At 41.6% G+C, this 27648-nt stretch overlaps 1 protein-coding gene across 1 annotated transcript in view; it reads right to left on the bottom strand.

The window, feature by feature from the left end:
- Positions 1 to 7676: 7676 nt before the first annotated feature.
- The window catches only part of LOC311494174 (plexin-A1-like), a gene marked incomplete at both ends in the record, with an annotated part of 32936 nt that continues 12964 nt past the window's right edge, over positions 7677 to 27648 (bottom strand). Inside the window, 3 exons of the mRNA XM_084553084.1 lie at positions 7677 to 7778; positions 7868 to 7924; positions 10111 to 10311. Of these exons, the coding sequence (XP_084409210.1) occupies positions 7677 to 7778; positions 7868 to 7924; positions 10111 to 10311 (360 nt within the window). The remainder of the gene's footprint in view (positions 7779 to 7867; positions 7925 to 10110; positions 10312 to 27648) is intronic.

Genomic DNA, 27648 nt, shown 5'->3' with positions numbered 1-27648 from the left:
GATTACAGCAACAGATATATAAGCAGACCTGTATGCTGTGGTTGGAAAGTATTCTCTTATTGAATTGAACTGTAAAGCTACTGAGTTTCAGTATGTCAGTGACTCTTGATCTTAATGGGATAGTCTGGATTATTTAAAGTGTGAGATACTAATCTTTATAGACAGTGCAGTGCCCATAGTAGATTCTGGGTTAGGATTACACTTTGTCAGGTAAATTACATTTTGTTGCTTATCTCGTCCACAACATTTAAATGATGGTCAGTACCCCTATTTGCTTCTCAAAACATCTACTGTAAGTAAGACAATGACTATGGATAAATAGCTCTAACAAACCCACTCCAAATCATCCAAACTATTTCTTCAAGGTGGTGACATCAGTTCTGTCAGAAACACTGTACTGGTGGAACACCGTTAGGTAAAAGTTGCTCTCCCCCTACTGAGAGGACCCTCGACTGGCCTGCTGTCCTGTCTTCCCTCCCCTAAGCGCCCAGAGCTGCTGGGGATGAGTAATCAGACTCATTACTGAAGCCTCTGGCCAGCTTCTTCGTGTTATTGCATGTAATTAATCTACCTGAGACAACTCATAGTGTGCCCCCCCCTCCCCCCCAGGGACGAGACGAGACGAGAGGAGAGGAGAGGAGAGGAGAGGAGAGGAGAGGAGAGGAGAGGAGAGGAGAGGAGAGGAGAGGAAAAAAGAAGAGGATGCAGTAGAAGAAAGTTAGGGAGATGCAAGTGCAGGACAACTAAAAAGCAGATAAGTGGAAAGTAAGAGGAGTGGAATTAGGGAAGGAGGAGAGGGGATTAGCTGGGACACGGAGACAACAGGGGGGCAAAGAGAGAAAAGAGGAGAGGCAGTAAGAGCCAGTGTGGGATGACAAATAGAGAAAAAGAAGAGCAGGGGAGAAAGTAAGAGGCAGAGAAGAGCAAACTGGACAAAAAAAGAGAGCAGAGGAAAGTGAGCTAAACCGAGGACGAGATAAGGGACAAGAGAGGCATTGGGAGGAGGAGGGGTTATGAGAGGGGGACAAGGGAGGGAGGCAAGGTGACAAGAGGAGAAAAAAAGGAAGAGGGAGGGGAGGAGGTGTAAAAAAGTACAAGGTGAGCACAAAGCCGTCCCTGGCCTCATTACAGTAACACACCAGCCTGGCTCAGGTTCATTCGTTATCTGCTCCTGCACTCGTTTATTCTCTCGCTACATGAATCGTCTCCATGGATTGCATGTCTCCATGGATTGTATGAATAGATATGGCTGGTGTGTGTGAAAGAGAGAGAGAGAGAGAGAGAGAGAGAGAGAGCAAGCATGTGTGTGTGAGTGTGTGTACGTGGTCAAGGAACTGAAAACTGCCGATGTTAACAAAACAGAGCAGCTGGCTGGCGTAAGGGTGTGTGTGTGTGTGTGTGTGTGTGTGTGTGGGTGGGGTGGGGCGGTGGAGAGCTGTGCAGTGTGTGTGCGCCTGTGTGCAGGTCACCATCGTGTAATTAGTCATGTTGAAGGATACCTGAGCATGTGTTAAAAATACACTACTACACACACACTCTCACATAATCCTCCATTTCACTTAATTTCAATTCAGTTGCCCTTTATTGTTATTTTTTGGTTAAAACTGATACTGCAGCTCCACGAATGAACAATATTTATAAGTCACACAATTAAGAGCTCAGGACATACACTTTCTGTGTGGAAGAGCATTTGGAGACTGTGCTATGTAGTACTATTGAATTGTATCGTGTTGGAGCGACACATGGTCCAATTATTTTGACAAACCCAATTGTACAGATGAACAGCACTGCAAACTATATCCTCCAAAATAACCATACATATGAATTACCACCTCTCTTATGCAGTTTTCAAGTGTACCTAACGAACTGTACGTGTACACAGCTGATTGTATTTCAGAAGTCATATAAATTTCATGCACTATTTTAGGTTAAATTACATACCTAACTGTTAAATCAAGCTCCACCTTGAGAATCTGAATTACGCAGCACATTTACATTAGTGCACAATAATATAAGATCACAGTATAACATGTCAATGAACTATTTTTTTTTTATATGAGCAATTTTAAGCAGATTTGCTAAAAATCCAACACTTTATGCCAATGCAAGACTTCTACTTGCAATAGATTACTGTTATGATGCAGTATTGCCAATTTAATTTGAGTCTCCGTCTTCTCCCGCTTATCCGGGTCCGGGTCGTGGGGGCAGCAGCCTCAGCAGGAAAGTCCTGACAGCCCTCTCCCCAGCCACTTCTACCAGCTCATCTGGAGGAATCCCCAGATGTTCCCAGGCCAGACGAGAGATATAATCCCTCCATCGTGTCCTGGGTCAGCCCTCCTTCCAGTGGGACATGCCCGAAACACCTCTCCCGGAAGGCATCCGGGAGGCATCTTTACAAGATGCCCTAGCCACATCAATTGACTCCTCTCGACGTGGAGGAGCAGTGGTTCTACTCTGAGCTCCTCCTGTGTGCTCCTTACCTTATCTCTAAGGCTGAGCCCCCCCAGCAAGGGACCATCCTTCTTATACTCCCGGAGCACCCCCCACAGGATGTGAAACCATGGACCATGAGATTTGTTTTTGAGTGAAAAATCTAAATACTTTTCTACCACTGTCTAGACCAAACAACAGTGATGCCTATGAACATTATCAAGTCACCCACTACTGTTCCAAAATTTATTAAGCAAAGTTAATTAGTATGTAAACATAATTTCTACGCCCGACGACAGCTGGGATAGGCTCCAGCAGACCCCCGTGACCCTTAACAGGACTAAGCGGGTATAGAAGATGAATGAATGAATGAATGAACAAACAAAATTTCTAGGAGAAAGTATTGCAGAGAAATATACACTGAGATGTGCTGCTCAGGTATTATACAGGTATGCGTGTTATACTGTATGTAGCAAGACTGAGAGCAGGACAAGTCTAGACTGCAGCCAGGCAGTTAGTGGACTGCGAACATACAAGCGCATGCAGTCTGTCATCATCCCAAAATTTAGAAGTGCCAGATGCACAGACTTAGAGTGGAAAGTTAATACAAGTGCAGTTGCACGCGCACACTGCATCTGCCTATGTGTGTCAATGTAATAAATCATGTAAAGCGGGTTGCTGGTTGCTGCTGATGCTACAGTCTCCGTCTGCTCCACATGATTAGGAAGAGGATCATGTGGAGAATCTCCATATGTCTGCTTCACGTCGTGCTTCCAAACCCCTGGGGAGAATGAGTGTGTTCATGTGTTTGTCCATGAACAAAACCAGTAGGTATCCCCGAAGCTTGGGTAGTCATCCTGTTTGTGCCTGTGAGTGTGCGCACCCCCACATTCTTTCCTGTAACTATTCCAGTGTGCACCAATGCACATGTGGGTCCCCGGTGTATTTGAGTATGCAAGTTCAATGTTTCAGTGTTTGGTGAGGGGCTAAATAATGCACAAAGAGACAGTAAGATTGAATGGATGAGTGCACAACTACTGCTAATTTTCTCTGTGATTTATTACCCTCAACTGTCCCAGTCACAGCCAGCTGTGATACATATACACACACTTCCCCAGTGAGAATACTGAATACAATGGTGGCGGTTTGCAGGTTCTCAATCACAGATGTATCTCCTATCTGTTGATCTTCAGTATTAATGGTTTCAGTCCCTTTTTTTCTGTTACCTCACATATTATAAGGTATAACTACAAATAAAACACAATAACACTCATTCACACAAGCACACACATATATACACACCAGGGCCAAGCACTGGGAGCACATCAGGGTTCAAGCGCCTTAATCAAGGTCACTCCGGCATGAGATCCAAGGATCGAAGAGCTAACCCTCTGGTTTGTGGACAACTCGCTCTACCTGCCCACACACAGGAGGAGAGTAGTAGTCTAGGAGACTAGCATTAATGTGACAGATGGAAACCATGGAATTTTAATTAAATTCAGTGAGTTGCAGCAACTTGACGATGTGAAGTGGCCATGTTTAACTCATTTTAACTTTAAGGCAACATGACTGTGGCAGCAATCAATGGGAGCGACAGGTACAGCTGACTGACATATAACGTAAACATAGAGTTCCCCCAGCGTTTATCACATGGGACCACTGACCACGAGTTTGGTTCCCACCACCAAATTCACCATGTTAAGAGTGGGTTCGTTGGGTGTTGATGGTGATGGTGAGGCACTGCTGACAGTATCTTCTTTTCAGATAGTAAGCCAAGACAGCCAGAAGGCAAATAGTCTACATACTACTAGGCCTGTCACGATAACGAATTTTGCTGGACAGTATGTTGTCCCACAATTTAATTTATTGCAGATAAACGATATTATTGTCAACATTATTTTGAGACCATTTTTTCACTAATGTCATGATACTATGGCATAATAATGCAAGCACACCTTTTCAAAAGCAAGAAACTTTTATTTCTCAAGAGTATTTAACATTTTAATTGGAATGTCAAGAACTTTTAAATATCCTAAATAAATAAAACATACACAAAAAACAACTGTTTGTCAAATGTTTGCAGCATTTCTCGAAATGCTGGCTTTTCAACTGCAATGTAGCAAACTTCACTCTCTGTGAGCGCACAAAACGCATCAATGAGTGTTTTTCGTTGCCCCTTCTTTCAAACAAATACGACATACTGGTTTGTCCGTGTTAATGGGCTCACCTTGTTCATTAGGTTTAAATCCGAAATGTTCCCACACTGGGGCTGTGGCATTCTTTTTTGAAATCATCCCTTTTATTCTTACAAATTTCTACCTGCGTTACCTTACCCCTCACGAGGCTCACTTGCTGCACTCTCTCTGTGTGTGTATGCCATTGACTGTATGGTGTATGCTAGCGACCCAGACTCCCCCCACTTAGAGAAAGAGACTGGATGACTGACAGGCGAGTTCACTCCATTCATTCCCCTATGGAACCAACCCGCCCAGGTGCTGAGACCGATGCACAGAGTGAACCCTCTTGTCATCCAGCCTGTTTGGTAGAGAAGGACGGGGAAAACAAGCACGCATGCACATGGCAATATATCGAGGCTGGCAAAATAATTTTCATTTATCATGCGATTAATTGATTTATTGATCATTGTGACAGGCCTACATACTACCAATATTTTTTATGTTCCACTCTCCACTCCTTCAACCTCTACTAGCAGCCAAGTGTCAGCTACAAAGCAAATTGCTTTATAGGCCGACAGGGCATATCTAGCCAGCACCAAACAAAACAAACTGGTAAGCATTATAGGGCATTTGCAATATATATATGCAGTTATAAACTTGTAAGGCCTTGATCTGTCAAAAGTGTGAAATTTAAAAATTTTGAGTTTTGTTAACTGCATCCATCCTGATTTTCCCAAGAGTATGCACAATAAGGCTGAATTACTAACATTTGGGATTGCTACACCTTTTCCAATTACTTTCTTCTTGCCTGAATCTTACAACTCAACGAATATATCTGAAAACCATCACTGCACAGCTGAACAGCTTTGTAACCCATCCACACTGTCCACCCTCGGCTGTTCTAGCTAATCTAAACAGTTTTACTTTTTCACAGATCATGGTTTTGTTTTCTTTGAGAATCACTTTCTCAAACATGCATATCTTTTGTATTCCAAATATATTCGCTGTCCGTTTCTCACTCGTTTGTTTCCCCTAGCCTGCTTGCCGAGCTTAGTCTCCTTCCTCCCGGCCTCCATACTTTATTTTTCTCTCCCATCTTTCTACTTCCTCCATCACACTTGTTGCATCATTATTGTCTGCTCCTAATTCCCTCACTTCCTCTTTGGCTTTCTCTTTCTTCGTCTCTTTGCTTCCTTCTTTACCTTTTACCAGCCTTTTGCTCTTGGGTCTGTATTCGCGCGCGTGTGTGTGTGTGTGTGTCAAACTACCACACCACAGCAATTCATCATCATTTTATCTACAGTTCCCTTAATTGGATCCTATCACAATCCCACCTGACGAGAAGAGAGGCGGGGGGTGGAGGGAAGGAGGCTTACTTACTCCACCTAATGCCACATGGATGTGTGTGCACCTGGGCTCAAACACAAACACACATGCCAAAGCCCACTATGTCTAGCTTCGCCAACAGCTGCAAAATTGTGTTGAGACCTGTAAATTTCCTGACTCCTGCAGAGATAACATTGGGATTTTACTAAACATTAAAGTGCACTGAGGAAGAAATAAATAAATGCATGTCCAAATATGTGCGTGTGTGTCCATTTGCTTTTACCAGTGAATCAGAGATTTGCAGAGGAAGGTCTCTGTCCATCAGCAATTCTATATAAGAGCAGCAGTGCAGTAATAAATGTATCAAACACTGGGGATGATGCAAACTGCACAGTGCTATTACCTGGAGTAAGTGTTGGTTTTGGAAGTGGGGGGTTTTCAGAAAATAATATTTACCGCTAAGAAAAAATAAAAATGTTTGTCTATATAATATTTTCTAGAAGTACTGTAATAGATGTCATGGAAGTTATGACTTCTGTGTTGAACCAGGCCAAAAATTGTCATTCCTTTAGAAAGAAAAAAACTTGTTCTGACCAGGTTATTCAAACATTAAACTTGATGCATTCAGTAGGCTGTCAAGTAGTTCAAATAACAACCAAAAAAGTCAAATCTAAGCCGGCACTCACTTGCATAAAGCAATTACTGAGACACAAGTGACTAAATATGCACAAATTACCTTTCCAAAGCACAAAAGAACCATAGGGGCCATCATTACATTCTGGAAATAAACTTCAATAGTATGCTGAGGAACTATTTTTTGTGTCACCAACCAACATCAGAGGCAGAAAGACTTCCAAAATCACAATATAGAAGCTCAATCCATCCCTTTGTAGGGAGAAAGTGGGCGATTCAGTATAGTTCAAAAACAGCAAGTGGTCACAAATCAACGCCAGACCAGTGGTGATGCAGAAGTCAGCTAAATGACCCCAAGCCTCTGACAAGTGTGTGACAGGCTGAAGAAAAGGGGGCAGGGTGAAGCTGCCAAAGCCACACACTGGCTCCTGGCTCCCTTTTAACTGCGAGGAGGCTGTTGGACCAGAGCGCCGTGGTGTGTGCCTTGCATGTTAATCATATGTCTTGTGAAGTTAAGTCATAATTGGTGTCGTTAAAATTCCTCCCCTCTGCCTTAATGCCCTGATTGGAGCTGAGGAAATTAACATTGCTGACATGGTCGCACCATATTAGCGGTGACAGTTTGACTGAGGACTAAGAAGTAGGAATGAGGTGCAGGAATGAAGAGAGAGCGTTGCAACAGTGTCCCTTTAGCCATATACCTAAGATATAAGTCTTTGCTGCACCAGTCAATTATTGTCAGCCTGTCTGTCTCACAATGCAGCCTCCTAATGGTTAAACCAGCATGGCTAGTCATGAACAGAGCTCCACAACCCCACCCTGATTTTGCAGTGTTTGGTGAGGGGGTTTGCAGAGAATTTCACCTGTACAAGTAACTGCAATCTCACTGAAACACCCTCCAGTCTGTCACAGGGTGGTACAAGCTGGTGCATACAGGAGTAGATCACCACCTAACATCCTGGATATTGGACTGACCAATAGACCACAGCACGTGAGGACACTGGACTGTGTGTCTGATGTAGTCATTTGCAGCAAGGGAGTCCTAGCTCCCTTCCTCTTCTCCCTGCAGACTACAGACATGACTCAAAAAGGTGTCATCTGCAGAAATTCTCAGATGACTCTGCAGTCATCGACTTCATCCAGGATGGGGAAGACGGAGAACAGAGAGGACTCATCTGAGATTTTGTAGTCTGGTGAATGTGGACCAAGGAACTGTTGGTGGATTTCAGCAGACGCAAACACCACACACACTGGTGAACATCCATGGAGTGGACATAAAAATAGTGGACTCTTATGAGTACCTGGGTGTTCACCTCAACAAAAAACTTGACTGGACTGACCACACCAGTGCCCTTTTTCTTTAAAAGAAAGCCCAGAACAGGCTGTACCAGCTATGGACACTTGAGTGCTGGGCGCACTACTGAGCACTATGACTCCGTTGTGGCATCAGCCATTTTCTATGGAGTGATCTGAACAGACTGCTGAAGAAGGCTGGCTCTGTTCTGTTCTGCCCTCTTGAGCCTGTGAAGGTAGTGGGTGATTATGGAATGAATTTACTATCATAATGCAAGAGCATTTTAAATTGATTCGAGGGCAGAATTTATCGATTTCATTCTCAGATTTTGTGATATTATCTCTCAAAACTCTGCTCTCGCTCTCAAATTTGCTCTGCGCTCTCAAATTTGCTCTGCGCGTGCTCAAACTGTGTCCACGCACTCGGTTACGATGCTGCTCGCGCAGATTTCCTGCGCTCAATCTCCAGCTCTCTCTCTTGCTCTCACGGAACATGTGCGCTCACGGATCTCTGCTCTGCTCACGGATCTTTGGTGTATCAACGCTGTCAACCAATAGAAGGCCGGCTGGTAGTGACCAATCAGATGATCCCTGTTTGTATACGGTGCGTTGGCTGTTTTTCGAGGAGCGTCGCATACGGGCGGGCACTCTTTTAACAGGTTTTATCCACTCCCTACCCCCGGGGCAGTAATAAATGTGATTTCTTGTATTTGTTGGACCACTGTTCGAATAAAATATCATTCAACACATACAAGAGCGTCCGAGCTTCTCATTAAAATGGCTATATTGTATAATAACAGCCGCATCGAACACTGCTCTTTGCGGTGTGCTGGTGCAGAAAACAATATTCACCATCCTGAAGCTAGCGGGACGGGCGAAATGGAGCGGCAACGCCAAAGTGCTCAGGCAAGTTATTTTTAGACTCATTTTAATGTCACGCGCTCGTGGTAACTTTCGTGAACGCTTTAAAATCAAGGTAAAATGTTTACGATGAGGCATTTTTATGGCCTGCTAACATTAGGAAGGAAAATAATAACCACCAATGTCCCATGTAAATATTTGTTGCACATCTAGAATATAGCTCATTAGCTAGGTCTGGAACAGAGACCAAGAGCCTCAGCAGCTCACTGCCTCATCGTAAACATTTTACCTTGATTTTAAAGCGTTCACGAAAGTTACCACGAGCGCGTGACATTAAAATGAGTCTAAAAATAACTCACCTGAGCACTTTGGCTTTGCCGCCGATCCATTTTGTCCGTCCCGCTAGCTTCAGGATGGTGACATTGTTTTCTGCACCAGCACACCGCAAAGAGCAGTGTTCGATGCGGCTGTTATTATACAATATAGCCATTTTAATGAGAAGCTCGGACGCTCTTGTATGTGTTGAATGATATTTTATTCGAACAGTAGTCCAACAAATACAAGAAATCACATTTATTACTGCCCCGGGGGTAGGGAGTGGATAAAACCTGTTAAAAGAGTGCCCGCCCGTATGCGACGCTCCTCGAAAAACAGCCAACGCACCGTATACAAACAGGGATCATCTGATTGGTCACTACCAGCCGGCCTTCTATTGGTTGACAGCGTTGATACACCAAAGATCCGTGAGCAGAGCAGAGATCCGTGAGCGCACATGTTCCGTGAGAGCAAGAGAGAGAGCTGGAGATTGAGCGCAGGAAATCTGCGCGAGCAGCATCGTAACCGAGTGCGTGGACACAGTTTGAGCACGCGCAGAGCAAATTTGAGAGCGCAGAGCAAATTTGAGAGCGAGAGCAGAGTTTTGAGAGATAATATCACAAAATCTGAGAATGAAATCGATAAATTCTGCCCTCGAATCAATTTAAAATGCTCTTGCATTATGATAGTAAATTCATTCCATAGGTGATCAGAGAATGGAAGCAAAGCTGTCATCCCTGATGGAAAACCAATCCCAGGCCCTCCATGGTGCTATAACAGCACTGATCAGCACCTTCAGCAGCTAATTGTTTCACCTGCGCTGTGTGAAGGAGCATTACTACAGGTACTCCCTTCCTACTGCTGTGAAACTGTAATACCTTGTCTGCTCCCAGTAGAACACATAAGTATTTTTGTATTCATTTAATGTTTACTTTTTTATTCTCTTATGTGCACTGTCCTTTAAACTGTAAGCTGCTGCATCATTGCAAATTTCATCACTGTGGGATAAACATAGGATCATATTATATCTCATCTTATGAATATGTGTGCACTATGAGTGTGCTTTTATTCTTACCGTGGTCTTCTGACACTGAATGCTCGAGCTGTTGAACCTCAGCGCTGGGACGCTGTGAGTGTTGCCCTGGATGTGAAAGATGCATTCGTAGTTTCTCTGCCCAGACTGAGGCTGGGGCAGGTTCTGGGCCAGCAGGGTGATCGGCCTCATAACTCCAGCAGGAATATAGATCTGGGTGGAGGGCAGGATCTGAGGACACTCCTTAACATGGGGAAAAATGAGAATAAATGAGACTGAGACATGACAGGAAAGCAAAGTAGAAAATCTCAGTGGGACACAGATCTGGATGGACAGAATGTTCTGGACATGCTGGTAGAGAGAGATGAAGTTAGAAAAAATACATGACATTTTCTCCAGCAAATAAATAACGATTCAGTAAAATCCAAGTTGCATTCAAATAGCTATTTATTATAACTGACAAGTGGCACCAAATCCATTTTGGCAACCTATAACAGAACACCCTTATGTCCATCATTATGAATCGTTTCCTTTTTCTTCCCAAGAGGATCGAACCACATTGTGCACTATTCCACATTAATTTCAGTTTCCTTTGTTCTCATGCTGAGTCAATCAGTCTAAAATGTCACTTACAAAAGACCAACAATCTACACTACTGTTTATGAAACACTGAATATTGAATGTCAGTCACAAATACTACATTTAATTTTGGAATTGACCCCATCCTCATATTAACATGGCTTTTAACGGATATTAAGCATGTTTTTGCCCCCAAAAACCCACCAAAGGATTCTAATTGTCTCTGTGTGGACCAAAAATGAGAGCCCGAGGCAGTGTCTCTTAGGAACACGGACAGTACTGATTCTGACACGCTGCACAATGAAACATCTACAGTCTAAAGGATTGGAGAGGGAGATGACTGAGGGGTCAGTACTTCCTTTCAGCAGCTTCCTGCTGCTTTTGAATCAAAAATTGGCTAGAACAGTAGCTTTGTGGCATATTAATTGAAGCTAATTGAATCGTGAAGCAGTTTTTCACTATTAAGTAAATCAAAAGACAATGTGCAGCTGTCAGCTGGAGCCCATGTTACATAATTGCACATGCTAAAGAATAGATTAGTATTCCAAACGGTTTACATCTGTTACAATTAATGAGATTCAGTCTCATCATATTTATGTATAGGATTTTGTATTTCCCTAATTTCAAGGGAAGGCTCAATTTAAGTTCCCTCTTACTGATAATGAAGAAGCGATTAACCTGAAAATACACAGCTCAAATTAATTGAAGGAACACTTTTTAACCAGAGTATAGCATCGAGTCATTTAATCTTCTGAGTTATTGATCCGGTCAGTTAAGTAGAGGAGGGGTTTGTTTATCACTTCCGCTTTCATGTTAATGAAATTAACAACATATGCACCAGAGGGACAACAGTGAAACGGCCCCCAAAACAGGAATGATTTTACGGTGGAGGCCACTGACATTTTTCCCCCTCCTCATCTTTTCTGACTGTTTTTCACTAGTTTCGCATTTAGCAAGGGTCAGTTTCACTACTGGTAGCACGAGGCATTTCCTGGACCCTAAAGAGGTTGCACAGGCAGTCCGGCTACTACAGCACAGCACATAACTGGTTTGGTGGTGGGTCAGTGATGGTCTGTGGAGGCATATTAATGGAGGGACACAGGCTAGACAATGGCACCCTGACTGCCATTAGGTATCGGGATGAAATCCCTGGAACCCTTGTCAGACCCTACACTGCTGCAGTGGGTCCTGGGTACCTCCTGGTGCACAACAATGCCTGGAATTGCCCCCCCACAATCACCTGACCTAAATCCAATAGAACACCTGTGGGACATTATGTTTTGGTCCATCCGACACCTGAGGTTGTAACTCAGACTGTCCAGGAGCTCAGTGATTCCCTGGTTCACATCTGGGAGGAGATACCCCAGGACACCATCCGTTGTCTCAATAGGAGAATGCCCTGACATTGTTAAATATGCATACGAGCACGTGGGGGGCATACAAACTACTAAGTGACATATTGAGTTGTTGCAATGAAATTTCAGCAACATGGACTAGCCTGCCTCATAATTTTTCAATGTGTCTTTGAATTCAGCCCTCTGTAGGTTGATAATTTTCATCTCCATCGAACATATTACCCAGTCAATATGAGACGGGTGACACAGCGGTGTGGTGGTTAGCACTGATGCCTCACAGCAAGAAGGTTCTGGGTTTGAATCCATGGCCCAACGGGGCATTTCTGTGTGGAGTTTGCATGTTCTCCCTGTGTCTATGTGGGTTCTCTCCAGGTACTCTGGCTTCCACTGTCCAAAGACATGCTGGTTAGGTTAATTGGTGATTCTAAATATCAGTATCAGTACAGATATCCAGCATGTTTTTTTCTTTTTGTTTTGGTTTTTTTTGTTTTGCCCTAATGTGACTGAGGTCTTAATTTTTATTGAGTATGTTGATCAAAATGGAGAAAATATTATTTGTGGAATATTTTAAATAATTTGAAAAAAATATTCGCAATTACTAGTTACATCCACTAATGTAGGTTTGTAGTTTTGATGAGGGCCATCAAACTAGAATTTCTAAATTAAATCACATCCCACTTTAAGCACCATCAAGCGCAGTAAAAATGTTATATTAGGATAGCGAACCTTTATATCTTCAGTGATAAATCAGTGGGAGCAGCATACAATTTAATCAGGAATGAACAGCCAACATTAAACCAGCAGCCTCTATACTAAAGAGGGATCTCAATATGAGTTTGCTCTGTGCTGAGGCACACCGGTAATGACTTGTAGATTGTCCTGGGAATGGCAGAGAGGATTTGGAGTCTGGAGTTTGGATAGAGGTTTGGCCATAATGATACACCATAAGAGTCAGAGGTGACAGCACCTACACATAATGGGTCGATGCATGGTGAAAATGTGATGATGCAGATATTGGGAGATTATATGTCACAATCAGCTTAAAGTCTTCTTTTTAAATCTATAATTCACCATTTATGTTGTCAAAACTATGTATGGAATAGTCATGAACAAACAAAGAAAGCTTTAGTACAGTATAATGAAGCACTGTCATATTCAAGGCTTTGCCAAAGTTCATACAGTGCTGATTCTGTCATACTGTTTTGTTGTTCAAGTCTTTTGCTTCTTAGTATTTTTCCTTGTAGAGAGTTACTTTGTGTTTTCTTAGTTTATTTTCTTATGGCGTTTTTTCAGGAAATCCAGAAATACTTCAATTGGACATGGAGCATCATCAGTGTGCACACTGGCATTATTTTGCCATTCAATGTTTCTTGGCCCAGTAGAAAACAAAGTTTAAAAGTATATGCTGAGAAGGTGTTGTCGCCTGTTTGGAAACACCTCCAAAGGAGAAGGCCCATGGATAATGTGTGTTTTGAGTGTGATTGTTGTCTTCACACAAATGCAAACAAACAAAATAAGAAAGTGCTCTCGGTTTCTGAATCAGGTGTGAACACACCCTGTTTCTATGAATTCATGAAAAAAGAAATATAATCAAAGAAGCATTCAAGAAAAGTTCCACAGACTTCATTGAAAATAATCATTTAAGAACAATGACATTTTGGCTGCTTTTAGCTAATTGCTTTGTTTTTTAAGCCAGTAAACTGCACTTTAACACTATTTCCAGCTTAGCTAGTAAGCTCTTTTGAGGAAACTAAACCTATGCATGACTGTGTCTAAACAGGAAGTAAGAGGAAAATAAGGCCACTAGGGAGATGCAAAACTAGAACATTCTGTGCAGCTGGTAATTTGACTTTATACAACAACCAATATGATCCACTTTATGGCCAAAATGAAGTTATATGAAAGCTGCTACTAATAATTATCAACAGTTTCTTTTTTACTGAAGAAGAAAGAAAAGAGGAATAAATATACGATAGGATGACAACGACAGTAAGCCCAGTGAAGGAGATTGCCAAAGTATCCATAGATGAGAGTTGGCTGTTAATGAACTCTTTCTAGTCTCTCATCAAATAGGAAACCATGACTAAAGAAGCAAAAAAAGGACAAGGGAAAAAGAGTGTGTGTCTAGAAACTCTGACAGGGGTTGAATTAGCAGTCAGTGTTAATGTTATAAAGACCACAATCAAGCATCTGCTGCGATTGTGTAAGGAAGTCCAGCGTGGTTACCATACACACATACACACGCTGAGACTACTTCACATTTGTGCCTCTCCGCTGCCCATACTAGTCTCTACTGCTTCAACAATGCAGACATAGCCACATACACCAAGGTATGTTCCTTATTACTCCTGCATCACAGTTAGAATAAAAAGTACAGCACCACATTTCTCTGCGGAGCATAACACCTTCATGTCTCAACACACATGCAAAAGCATCCCCCACACAGGGCCTATATATCCACTACAAAGACACACAATTGCACAAACCCATGAAGAAGAAAAAAAGAGATGGAAACACACAAAGGAGAGAGGCAGCGAACAAAGGATCTGTGAGCAGAGGACTGTGGGAGCCGTTTCATTAGGAGTGGTGACAGGTGTCAGAGCTGAGTCTACATCAGATAGGGGAGCAGTTTTACACAATGGCTCACAACAATCTCTGTACCAGAGGGAATTCCTCTAATCCCGCTCATTCTCCCTACTCTTTTCATTCATCCTGTCGCTTTTTTTTGTCACACTATGTATAGCGTTCTTCTTCTCTTTCTTTTTTCTTTTCTCTCTCATTGTTACCTTGTTTTTGAACCTTGTTTGCAAGTATTACAGTTAACTGTACAAACATCCTCTTTTTCAGAGAGGACTTTCCTCAGTCATATAGCTCCAAGCCATGGTCGCTGGATTCTTCTCGGCACATGAGAACTGACAGGAATGCACCTTTGAGACTTAAATTTACTGCACTGTAAGTCTGAGATGTGGTGCAGTGGATGAGTAGCGATAAGCCAGTAGATGAGAAAGGGTGAAAGAGGTGAAGCGCAAAGGAAGGAGTTTTGGAGATGAGGAGGCGAGGCGATGTCTTGGAAGCTATACAATCTTTTATTGAAGTGGGTGATGAGAGTCGAGAAGGTCAAATTCCCAACAGAGCGAAGCAGGGGTGGAGCTCTGCAACATGGGAGTCACAGAACACTTGTCATAAAAACACACAAGGACACATCTATGTCTATATAGATATGTCCAAAATACACACAAACTGAACACATACACATCTCTGTCTTTCACACACACACATCTTCCCCTCTGGCTCTGTGCAGTAAGCTAGTGCTTAGGTCTGTAGAGTGTTTTACAGTAGCCGCAGGCCCGAATACACAGATACTGTGATCAAAGGTGGTAAAGTAAGCCTTTAGGAAAAAATAAGAAAATGGTACGTGTTCGTCTTCCATAATACAAATGCAAATCTCTACTAGATTTCTGTCAGCTGCTTTTGTAGGTCTATGCACTGTTCAAAAATCAATCCTTATTTGAACTGTAAATCTTAAAATCTCAAAGTTATGCCCCATATTCATACTTTGGAAGTATTAATTATAATTCATATTTAAGTAAAATTTGTTGATTGCTAAAAAATAAAAATAGCTGAATTTATATGCAGAAATGCCAGAAATTTTAAGTATGCAGGCATTTTTGCAAGCCATGGTAAAAAACGTACCACTGTAAATAATAACAATAAAGGTGACTGCACTCATTTTAATGTTGACGTATGAATGGTGGTTATAGTTTACTGCACTACTTTAACAGAGGAGAGCTATCCGTAAATATTTAAGTATTAGCGTCACCTGTGCTCTTCTTGGTAAATACAAAATATATGCTGTTAAAACAAAACTACACACTGAAAAAAGGGTGATTCAAAGTTATTCAAGTTATTCAAGCAGATATGTTTAAAATACAGGCAACATATCGTTTTCTTGCTTATTAGAAGAGTGAGGTTTGGGCTAAACCATGTAGTCATAACGTTTCAGTGTTTCCGTAGTTTGCCTCAGAGAATTAGCTCAGACTAAAGTCAACAGTGATATTGTCAAAGCCAAAAGTTTTAAGAAGCATTTAGATCATATTTATTTCCCAACGGCTTAAGAGGCACACACAGACATGCAGCAATGTGACAACACAAGACTATAAAATGTTAGTGATGAACTTGACTCAGAAAATGTCCAATGAGAGAGTTTGATTTAGTTGATGGACATATGCAAACAAATACATTTTCCAGACCAACACCATCTACTATAGTGTTAATTTCGTCAGACGAGACGAGACTAAATATGTTCGTCAACGACCTTTTTTTCCATGAGTAAGACGAGACGATGATGAGACTGCACCATTGTCCAAAAACGCTGACTAAGACTAAATTAACATCCATTATTGTTGACGAAAAAAGACGAGACTATTAGCCTGGCTGACGCGACTGCACATCTCAATGAGATGCTGGTCTGGAAACTACGTGTTTATTTTCTCGTATTTGAGGCGTGGTTTTACAAATGCCTAGAGCCGTTTATTGGGCGCTACGAATGTCTATCAAATGCGCCTGGTAATTCCCATGCTGCCTTGCGCGCGATTCATCGCCAAAGCCTGTTGGTAGCAGAGCAAACACATCCTTCTTGGCAATGAAGTCTTTCAACGCCAAACGTTGCTCTTTTTTTAAAATAAACTTGCGTTCTAAGCTACTTAAAACACTGTCTAAGGCTGCATCGAACGGTAACGTTAGGTCCGCTGTCATGTTGGATTAACACACTACAAGTTTCGGTGTCGCGCATAGACGTCGTCATCGTCTTGCTGCCCCCCCCGTTCTGTGATTGGTTCCCTATCTCAGGAGAAAATATGGGCGATGGTTTCCAGACTGCTTTTGCAGCGAGAATGAAATCGCGCGCAAAGCAGTATGGGAACACCCAGGCTACGAGACTATAATGTTTTGCATAAAATAAAAACTAAGATAAAATCTCTCTTCAGTTTCGTCTACAATTGTCTCTACTTTTTCATCATGAGATAGAATAGGCTACCGTAAATTCCGGACTATAAGCCGCTACTTTTGTCACTTGCTTTGGACCCTGCGGCTTATACAACGGCGGATGGATTTTTACAGCTAACGGTCACCAGGGGCGCACTATCATGTCATAGACGATGACACGAGGATTAAGAACTGACTTTTCTGGTATAGTAGGCTGGTTGTTTTGATACAGTAAACGGCCGTGTTACTGCACCTTTACTGCTGTGTTGGCTGTTTTCGAAAAAGATGCTGGTTATTTTGTTGAGCAGCCGGGTTACTGCACTTTTGCTGCCGTGTTACAGGCAAGCACTTTTAAAAACGAATTAAATTTAGCCATTTAACGTTATTGCCTCGTCAAGCGTTGTAAGCTTTGTTTTTTGTTATACTGCACTATGGTACTATGGCTGCAGGAAGTGCGCCAGGAGCGCACCGTTGTATTATTTGTGCACTGCACGAATGCTGTTTGTAATGTCAAAGATGTGAAAGTTTGATCGATTGATTTTTTTGTTTGATTGATCGAAAGATTTATGTTTGTCAAATGTAAATAAATGGGACGCTTTGCGTTTCCAAACAGTCATTTCTGTCCCGACAATCCCCTCCGTGGTAGAAGAAACCCTTACGGTAATTAAACATTAAAACACCAGCGGTTTATAGTCGGGTGCGGCTTATATGGCACAATCTGTAGTTTCCCCAAAATTTAGCTGGTGCGGCTTATATTCAGGTAAAATACGATATTCAACTGTTAGGCCTTCAAAATATTCCGAATGAGTTCGTGCTGTTGCTGCCAGCCTGTGGCTATGCTGCCAACCTGTGGCTGCAACATGAAACTACATGGAGCAAGAACACCCATAGATAGACAGTAGCAAACACCAGAGATTTCTGCCAGAGTGGGTGCAGACGTCGACATGCTAGGTAGAAGGAAGAGGCTCGATATTTGACTGAAATGGTTATCAGAAATAATCTCAGAAATAATTTGTTATATAAAAAAAGACTAAAATGTTTTGACTAAAACTTGACTAAGATATACTGAGTTTTCTTTTGACTAATACTAGACTAAAAATGACGAGACTTTTAGTCGACTAAAACTTGACTAAGAAAAAAAGATATGTGAATGACTAAATATGACTAAAACTAACAAGGACATTTGGCACAAGACTAAGACTAAGACTAAATTAAAAATAGGTGACAAAATTAACACTAATCTACTATGACTTTGGTTGCTACCATCAAATTCACCATGCTGATAGTGGGTTTGGAGTGTCAGGTAAACCCAAATGTAGCGGCGACAATCATAAATTTAATCACTTCATTGTTTCTCTTGTCTTCTCAGCCTCAGAACAGTATGCTAAAATGCATTAACAAGCATTATGACATTTTATGGTCATGAAGCCCAGCTGTCTAGAACGCTCTGCTGCTTTTTCATATTGACTTTTCCTTTCCTCTACAGCCACCCTCTCCTCACTCGCTTATCCTTTCCCTCTCCCAATACTGTACCGTTGTTTTATCTCCTTCAAAAAGGAAAATACTTGGAACACTGAGCAGGGCATCCAAAAAGAGGACAGTGAGACAGAGAGGGAAAGAATGGGAAACACACATTTCACTTACAAAGGTGGCAATGTACTCATAAAGTTGAATTATCCCATTGCTTTGGAAAGACTATTTATAAAAGAAAAAGGCACAAGTTTATTTATCTGATGGAAGAAAGACTAAAAAAAACTGACATGTGTTTAACTTATATTGTCTCTGATGCATCTTAAGGTATCACATACTGTATTTTCTTTTCTTTCTTTCTCTCGCTTATAGTTGCTTTTTACCAGGATGGAGACATTACATCAAGGGTGATGTCAGAGATGAAGCGAGAGGCCCGATTGGCTTTCACAGGCGAAAGTACCTCACTGAGGCGCAGACAGCCTCCAAGTATGATGAATGAGGGAGTCTGTATGTGTTTGTCTATGTGCGTGTAAGTGTCGGGGGGGTCACCACAGTGTAGAGGGTCCCAGCGGATTAGCGTTACAGTCCAGTGAACCGTTTCAGAAAGGAGGGGGTGAGGCCCCATCGACCAGTACTCTCTCTCTCTCACACACACACAAACAAATAAATAAAGGACCTGATATGATGACTGCATATCCCAGGAGAGAGAGAGAGAGGAAGAGTCATCTGTTGAGCAATGTCTCAGTTTCAGACACTAATATACACTGTTCAGCCACAACATTAAAACCACAGGTGACAGGTGAAGTGAATAATATTGACAATCTTGTGACAATTCAGTGTTCTGGTGGAAAAACTCTGGACCTGGCATTCATGTACCACCCACCTAAACCAGACCAGCAGTTGCATAGCAGGATGCAGCCTGCAGGCACACACACAAAAACAGTTTAGGTGCACAAGGTGTTGACCTGGCCTCCAAATTCACTAGATCCCAAACTGATCAAGTATCTGCGGGATGCACTAGAACAAACCTGATTCACAGAGGCCCCTCCCCTCAACACAAAATTCTGTGGCCAGACACCACAGGACACCCTCAGAAGGCCTATATCCGTTCTCTGATGACTGTTTTGAAGGCACAAGGGAGACCTAAACAATATTAGGAAGGTGGTCATAATGTTATGCCTAATCGGTGTAGTTATACCCTTACTAACAGAAGGTAACGCACTCACAGCAGGTGTGCAAAGGGTCATGACAGACAGTCTATGGGGCTGTATCTACCGTGTAGAGCTGACAGAAAAGTTGACCATGGTGCAACTTTTTTGTCAGCCCTGTTGGACTCTTTGGCTTTTGTCCAGCCTTTAGACAATGAGGTTTAATGGCTCAAACTGTCAGGATTTCCTGTGTGTGTTCCTTGTTGGGTGTATCTGCCTCTCCGTGAGGTTGGTCTGGAGCTGGACGGAAATGGAGCCACTTACCTGCACACCTGCAATCAATGGATTGCAATCAATGGATCCTCATCAGCCATCTACTCCCCTCCATGAATCCTGGTTCAGTTCTCCACTCATTGCCAGATCGTCAGCTTACCTTAGTGGTACAGTGCCATGGCTCAAGCCTCTAGTTCTGAGTTCTTCTTTTGCAATAACTGACTGTTGTTTTCCCTGGCCTCAGCTCCTGCATCCATCAACTCGCCTGCTCTGTCGTGTTCTCCCTGGAAGCCTCACCCAGCTCTGCCAGTCAGCCAGCCACCCTCCCAGCATATCTAACCCAGCTTTTCCTGGATTCCCCACTTAGCTGGTTCTGGCCCATCTTTGTCATCCTGCATTATCTGTTACCACCTGGTACCTCTGTCTTGGCAATAAACCGGTTAAATCACCACGATCTCGGGGTTCTTGGTCTGTGACTGAATCTGCGTGTCCTATCCCCACAGACAGTCGTGACACAAACTGACCAGAAATGACTTCAATGTTCAAGTTTTATTCATCTTTGCTGTTTAATGTCAATTGCTATGTCAACACGTTACAGTGTTTACAAAAAAGTCATTACCCAAATGTCAAAAGGGAGGAAATGCATTAAACTCGGACGCTTGAGAGAAACTTGACGTTAATAATTTTATTCCAGAGGGCAATAATACGACCAGTAGAAAAGAAGAGACTTAAAAACAGATGCTAACTGCGTTGATTTTCTGTCCGTTCTCAAGTTGGAAGACATAAGTTTGAATCAATGTTCTGCTCTAAGTGGATGCAAGCAACCTTTATCAGTGATTTTAATCAGCATAAAGGTTTTGGGTTCTAACCTGCTGGGTGGCTGGGGTCTTTGTGCAGTTTACATGTTCTCTCTGCGTCTGCTGTGTTTCCTCTCACAAAGACATGCAAAAGGTTAATGTGAGTATGAATGCTGACCCTCTACAGGATAATACAGATGCATTTCCAAATACAATCAGCACAAGTCAATGAAATGAAATCATTCGGAATACTAATTAATTACAAAAAATAGTAAACATGTCTTAATTAAATAAGACTGAACTTTTGTTGAATAGAATAATTTGGTTTAACCTAAAGATCTGAAATGGGTTAGTCATTCACAGGTACTGTGTTGAATTATGTCATCAGGATGTTTCAATAAAAAATAGGAAAATGCTGCTATATTTTAGTAGTTAACCAAATGATAAATTGACTACTCAGAAAATAGTTGGTATATATATTGAAATAATTAATCAGATAGATTAATCGGCTAATCTCAAAAATAATTGTTTGAAGCAGCCCTATATGAAAGCAATGAGAGTGAACAATAAAGTTGCGGGCCAGTCATCTAAACCAGTAAGAAAAATTGAAACCCACTAAAAAGTTAAGTCAAACTGAATAAAACAATTAGAAAACAATTTTGTCATTTGATAAAAATATCACATAACTGTTACTTCCTGACCATCCTTCACCAGTATAATTTGTGTGTTTTGTTACTTCAAACTATTTAATAACACCTGGCCTTTTAGACATTTTGTCAAGTTGTGGACAACAATCACGCTGCAGAAAAGAGACTGTGTCCATTGAGGCTGTCACTGCACGTGAGGCTCTTCATCACATGTATCCATTTGAATAGCAAGGCCCTGTGTGCTATCTGTGATGCCCAATAGTGATTGTGTGTCTTGCTATCTGCACTGGATGGTCAAATAGGAGGATGTAGACGATAAGCATCAGCTAGTGGATCAATAGGAGCCTCTAAAAATACATAATCTGTTTGTGAGTGTGCATGTGTGTATTTCTGTGACACAGTGGCTACATGACAGATAACAAGAAGCTATTCAGAATGTCCTGCGCTCTCATCTTCTCAGCCTGCAGGATCAGAATTTGATGAATTTTGTTTCAGCTTATGAGTAGAAAATGACAAAGTGCTCCTTGTCACGTGGGAGCAAACCAAAAACAGACAACCCACTTTAGACTATGACCCAGTGAATAAAAAGAGATCTCTGTGACCCATCTAAGAATTATCCAACCCTTCAAGGTCAGTAGAAAGCCAGTGACAAACGCACCAACTTTCCTGTCACATATATGCATTTTTTCACAGTCTTGGGAAAAGAGAATGAGTTTCTTGGTCCCAGAGGTCCTAGGTTGGAAAAGTTTAAACATTACACAACCCGGCAAACTTCACAACAAAAGATAGTGGCAGTATCTAGTATGCAAATTCACTGGGGCCAGAAAACTTTTGAAAAGGATCACACCTCTTTGTGAGACCTGTTTCATCTTTTATTTCAGAATTGTGACTCATCCCCTGTGCTTCATTTTAACTAGAATACTTTTCATCTATTTTGCTCAAATGAACAGAGCTCCTCAGTCATAGTCTCAGGTGGAAGCAGGGCAGGCACCCCATCGCAGCATACCAGGAGCTCCTCTGTTGAATAAAAGACGCTTTGAACTGTGCTGGAAGCCTTTTGGAGTGTCCACCCACTCTTCGCACTCCTTTACCATAGGGGATAAGGAGCGAGAGGGGTGAAGCCGTACACATAAAGACTTCATACTGCTATGAACTGAAATTCTGAGACTTAAATAAATGTATGAACATAAGCAACACCATGGCTTCATTACAGCTTAAACAGAGAAGTTTTTATTTTTAAGTTGAGAAGAAAAATCAAAGCAACTTATTACCTTTTCTTGCTACCTCAAGGGTAACCTATTGTCACACACTAAAAAAAGGAATGTACACTGTTACTTAACTTCATTAGCAATACCAATCTAGCAAGACCACAGAATGTGTCATACAATACTATAACAGAAAGTGTTATACGAGGATGCTGTAGGACTGGAGAAAAGATGGGAAACAAAATGGCCTCACATCTAGAGTAGAACTATACCTATGTATAAGTGATTAGGCTTTAAAGAGTTTGCCAAATCATCTCTGTTAGCATAGAACAATGGACTGAGGAGAAGTGATACCCTCGCTAATGACTCTCCTAATGGCTCCTTGGCGCACCATTCAACAGTTTGATGGCCATTACAGTTACCCACTGAGACTGTGAGCACCATAAAAAATAAAATAAAATCTTCCAAAAACAATTTTCCACTTGTGATTACTCATGTGTCTTCAGAGCAGATGTGAAGTGAGAGTCATTAAGCCACTGGAATGAGGGATGTAAGGTCAGATGAGATAAACAACGCAAGAAATCATGATGTGAACTCAATAGTGAATATGAACTGATTTTACAGTTTACATATAGTTGTAGATAGTTTACATCTATTAGATTCTTAATAATAATCATTAAATACATGAAATCTTCCCTGTTGTGGAAATGTCACATTGAGAAAAAAAACTAAATAATTTAAATAGCTGAAATCACTTAGAATTCTCTGACTTAATCATATGTGATATTTGAATATTTCCTATTAGTCTTTTGCAGACAAATACACATTCTGTAACTCGAAAGTAAACTTACAACAGTGTTAAATGGAATTTAAGCGGCCTGGCTTCTAGGGAAGATTAAAGTAGGGCAGATAGCATTTGCTAAATGAGATGGAATTATTGAGTAGATGCTAAGGAGACACAAGTTACGTGTGGTGTCACAACCCTCGAGTATCCTTTCATCTCCTGAATGGTTAAACATATGTCACAACCTCCTCCTAGTCCTCCGTGTTTCTCCTCCTTTCATTGACTTGATGCATCTGTTCTCTCCTTCTGTTAATACCTCTAACATGGATATCTCTAATTTTGCTTACTTCAGCAGATCAACACTTCTTTCACTTTTTATTTCCTTTCCCCTAACAATTTCTTAAGCTTCCTTTGTCTATCCCTTTGCTCTTATCACACCTTCCTCTCCTCTATCCTCTGATTTGTTAACTGCTCAATTTTTAAATCTTATTTGAGCATACAAACTAAGAATAAATTTCACTTGATTATTGACTCCTTAAAGTGTGGTCCAATGTGCTATAAGACCACTGGTACAAGTTTAATTAAAAGTGAATCTCATTCACAACTCTGAACTTTCGTTTGAGAGAGAACAGTTAAAAATACTTCAAGCAATGTTCTCATGATATTGTGTTTATCTGTGTTTGTGCAAGCACAACTTGTTTGGTCTTCTTCAAAAGAGCAAGATTCAAGGTTTAATTTGATGTATGTGTTACCAAATCAAACTACAATAAGAGAACTCTTGATATATTATTGCCTCCCTGGAATCTGCTTGAATGGAATTTATGTTTATGTCACTGATTAGAATGCTGGCTTTCTTCTGAAGGCGCAAGGTGGACATGCTTAGGCTCATTGTAAAGGGTAGAATTGAACCTTTCATTTCAATACACATAACCCTGAAAGTAGCTCAGAAATGTCACACTGCCCTCGTTCAGTTCCGATTCTTAAGCTTTATTCCACACAACCTTCTGAACCATAATCAGAGGTGATATTAGCACATTTTAGTTTTCTTGTTAACTGCTGAACTGGTGGGGAAACAAAGGGAATCAGAAAATGCATGTTCATAGCGTTTTAGCAATTCAAAGGAAAACAATTCAGTGTTTTCCTCTTTTTTTTTTATTCATATAAAGTGTGGGCATAGTTTCTTAAATGTGTCCCTTGGTCGGTTTAGAATGCTTGCTTCTTCTCTAACAACTAGGCCACTGCCATACTCCTCCCCTTATGTTTCATCGCGGATGCTCCACCTTTCGCTTCTCATCTCATCTGTCTCTCTCCATTAACCACGGCAACGATCAGAGAGGCATCTGGAGATGCATCTTTAAGCTTTAATACACTTTGAATAATTAACACATGTGTCATGTGCACATGTGCGTCTGCACACACACCGATACACACACGCGAGCGTCTTTACGACACACACACAGTTGAGTTTATCAGTGGCAGGCAGCTCCCCGAGCCAGGGAGACCCAGAGGGAAAAGGAAAGCTTGTTCTGTGCCAGCACCATCATCAGAGCCTCCGAGCTGGGCAACACAGAGTTGTGTACCAGTCTGAGTTCCAGCCACCAGAAACAATGGAAAGACTGCTGTAACTCTGACACCCTTAGCTGAAAGACACAAAGACAAGGTGTCTGGCTCCTGTTAATTGACTTGTTGAGGTAATGAGGGAGTGGGTGAACAAGAGGAAAGAGCTCAATCGGCAAGAGATCAAAGAGTGTAGCTGTAGCTGCAGCATGGTGAGTTTACAAAAACATGTGACCATCTGACCAGATAACTCATCATAGTAATACATCCTCTAATTAGCAGCATGGAGGATAACGCTGATCCACATATCTATAAGCTTACCTTCTGTATAACTGGAACCTAAAAGCCACTGCTAATGATTATCAATGAGGCTAGGCTACAAAGCCACTGGTTCGCCCCCCGGTGGAGCAGCAATCCATCACTGACGTACTGTATTTTACAACCGTGTAAGAAGGTCAGGCTTCCAGGAGGAGGAGGAGGAGGAGGAGGAGGAGAGAGTGGATGGAAAGAGGGAAGAAGACAGAGATGACAAAGGATGAAATGGGAAAAACGGGACTGAAAAGGGAAAAAGGGAGGGACAAAAGAATAGACAAATATTGCATGTGGTTAGTAAGGAACTGCAAGAAAGAAAGAAAAAAGAAAAAAAAGAAGAAGCACAGATGACAGTGGGAACTGAGTTGCAGTTTCTCACACTGAAAAGGTCAGTTTGTCACTGGTTAACTAAACTGTTTCATAGCGGCCGATGCAGAACATAATGAGCACTTCTTCTGACAGAGTTGGATGACTTCACTCAGGCAGTGTCTTTATGAATATATCGGGCCTAAATAAAGATCTACTAGAAGTTTCACTCTCCTCAACTGTGAATGAACAAATAGAAGAAAAAGACTCGTCAAAATCATCAACACCTCAATAGTCTTTGATGCAGAAAAAGAACAACTTGACATAGCAGGTGTAAAAGTGAGACTTTACATGGCAGTATTCAGAAAACACTACTGAAAAAATTCTAATGGCTTTAACTGGTACTGGTAAGATGATTGTGATCCAGGAAGACCAGGGTAAAGATTTATAATAAATAATCACATGCGAAAACACGGTTGAAAAGCACATACTGTATAACTCAGGACAGGCAAACTGAGTAATTGTTAGCCCTGTGGAAAACATTCAGAAATGGGGTTCCCAGATTGCTACCTCTTGGCATATTTTGCAGTGGCAACCATAAACCCCCTCCAGGGGCCCCCTTCTATCTACCCTATGACAGATTTAGATAATTTGGACATGTGGGACAGCACATTTGTCCGACATGTTCTTAGTGGTTTGTTGGTAAATTGGGTGCGTCTGTTGTACCCAACTGTGTAGACGTGTTAGGGTCTCATCAACAACCACCACCTAAGGTCATGACTAAAGAGACGTACACATTTGATTGGTGCTGCATACTGGCATGAGTTCCACAAACATTAACAGCAAGGAAGCACCGTCCAGGACTTAAGTCCCTACCAGAAAGACTTACCATGCTGATAGCATGCTTGGAATGTTGAGTGAACCCAGATAGAGTAATGGTGTTCAGCAGCTCTCCTATCAATCTCCCCTTTGTTATTCAGCAAAAAGACCTAGCTCTGTCCATATATTAGCAATATTTTTACATACTGACTGTTTCACTCTGAAATATTTGTGGTTGGAAATACACAGGAGTGTTACCTTGGCAACCACAGCCTGTAACGTCCACTAACAACCAACTGTCGACTGAAAATCAATAGGTGACAAACTAATTGCTTTGTATATAGACGGGGCTTAAAGATGAAATGGTTATTGCATGGAGCATTTGACACACACACACACGCAAACACACGCACACACACCCAAACACAAAACATAAGTCACTTCCTGTCAATGTTCCCATTAGGGGGATGTTATTTGGCAGCTATTTTCTGTCTCTGCTGTCAGTCATATGTTGCACTAATTTATTTGTGGGACATGTCCTGAGTGAAAAGCAACCACATGCAAAATAAATGAATGACTTAATTACCAAGCAGGTGAATTGCAATCAATAAATGAATAAGCAGGGAAACTTGTAGAGAGCAAAATGAATGCATGGTTTTAATAAAGTTTTATTTTTCCTATTTCCTTGAATCTAAATGAAGTCATTTGAACTAACCCTGGGGCCCAGCGCCAGCCCAGACGGCTCTACCAGCCCAATGCTGGGATTCATCGAAGCAGAGCAAATTTGTTTGTCTCTGTGTTTGTTTCTACTGGTGTTTGTTTCTCTCATTGTTTGTGTTTATATGCATTTCCGTTGATGGCCTTCTCAAGTGTTTCGCCTACTCTGGCAATTTTCTGCCTGGTCGCCTCTAATGTGCCTCTGTGTTTATCTGCTGTCACAACACAGCTGATTTATATGATTTACAAATCTGGGAAGTGACAGCAGAGAATTTACATACTTTAAGAAAGCTAAAATTTATACATTAGTGGTTATCTACAGGTTATCGGGTTTACATGTATGTGGAACAGTCTTTGTAATTTACCTATGCTGCAGATTCACAAATGCTTTGAATTTTATCAGATACGAAGTGAAGTCAGCCTCAAGAAATATGACAAATGCCTTCGGGAATATAACCAGTGTAGTGTGAATTCAATCACTTTGGCAACTGACTGCTAATGACACAGGGGGAAACTTTTCCAGGCAGCAGTGATGGGCAATATTGCTTTCAGCAGGGGCTACGAACTGGCAAATTGGAACAAAATCAAGGCTAGAGGAGATAAATGTGTGACGACAAAACTGCCACTG

This window comes from Chelon labrosus, assembly GCF_963514085.1.
Source record: "Chelon labrosus genome assembly, chromosome: 10".
In the NCBI taxonomy this organism is placed as follows: domain Eukaryota; kingdom Metazoa; phylum Chordata; class Actinopteri; order Mugiliformes; family Mugilidae; genus Chelon; species Chelon labrosus.
This window is presented reverse-complemented; position numbering and strand designations above follow the sequence as displayed.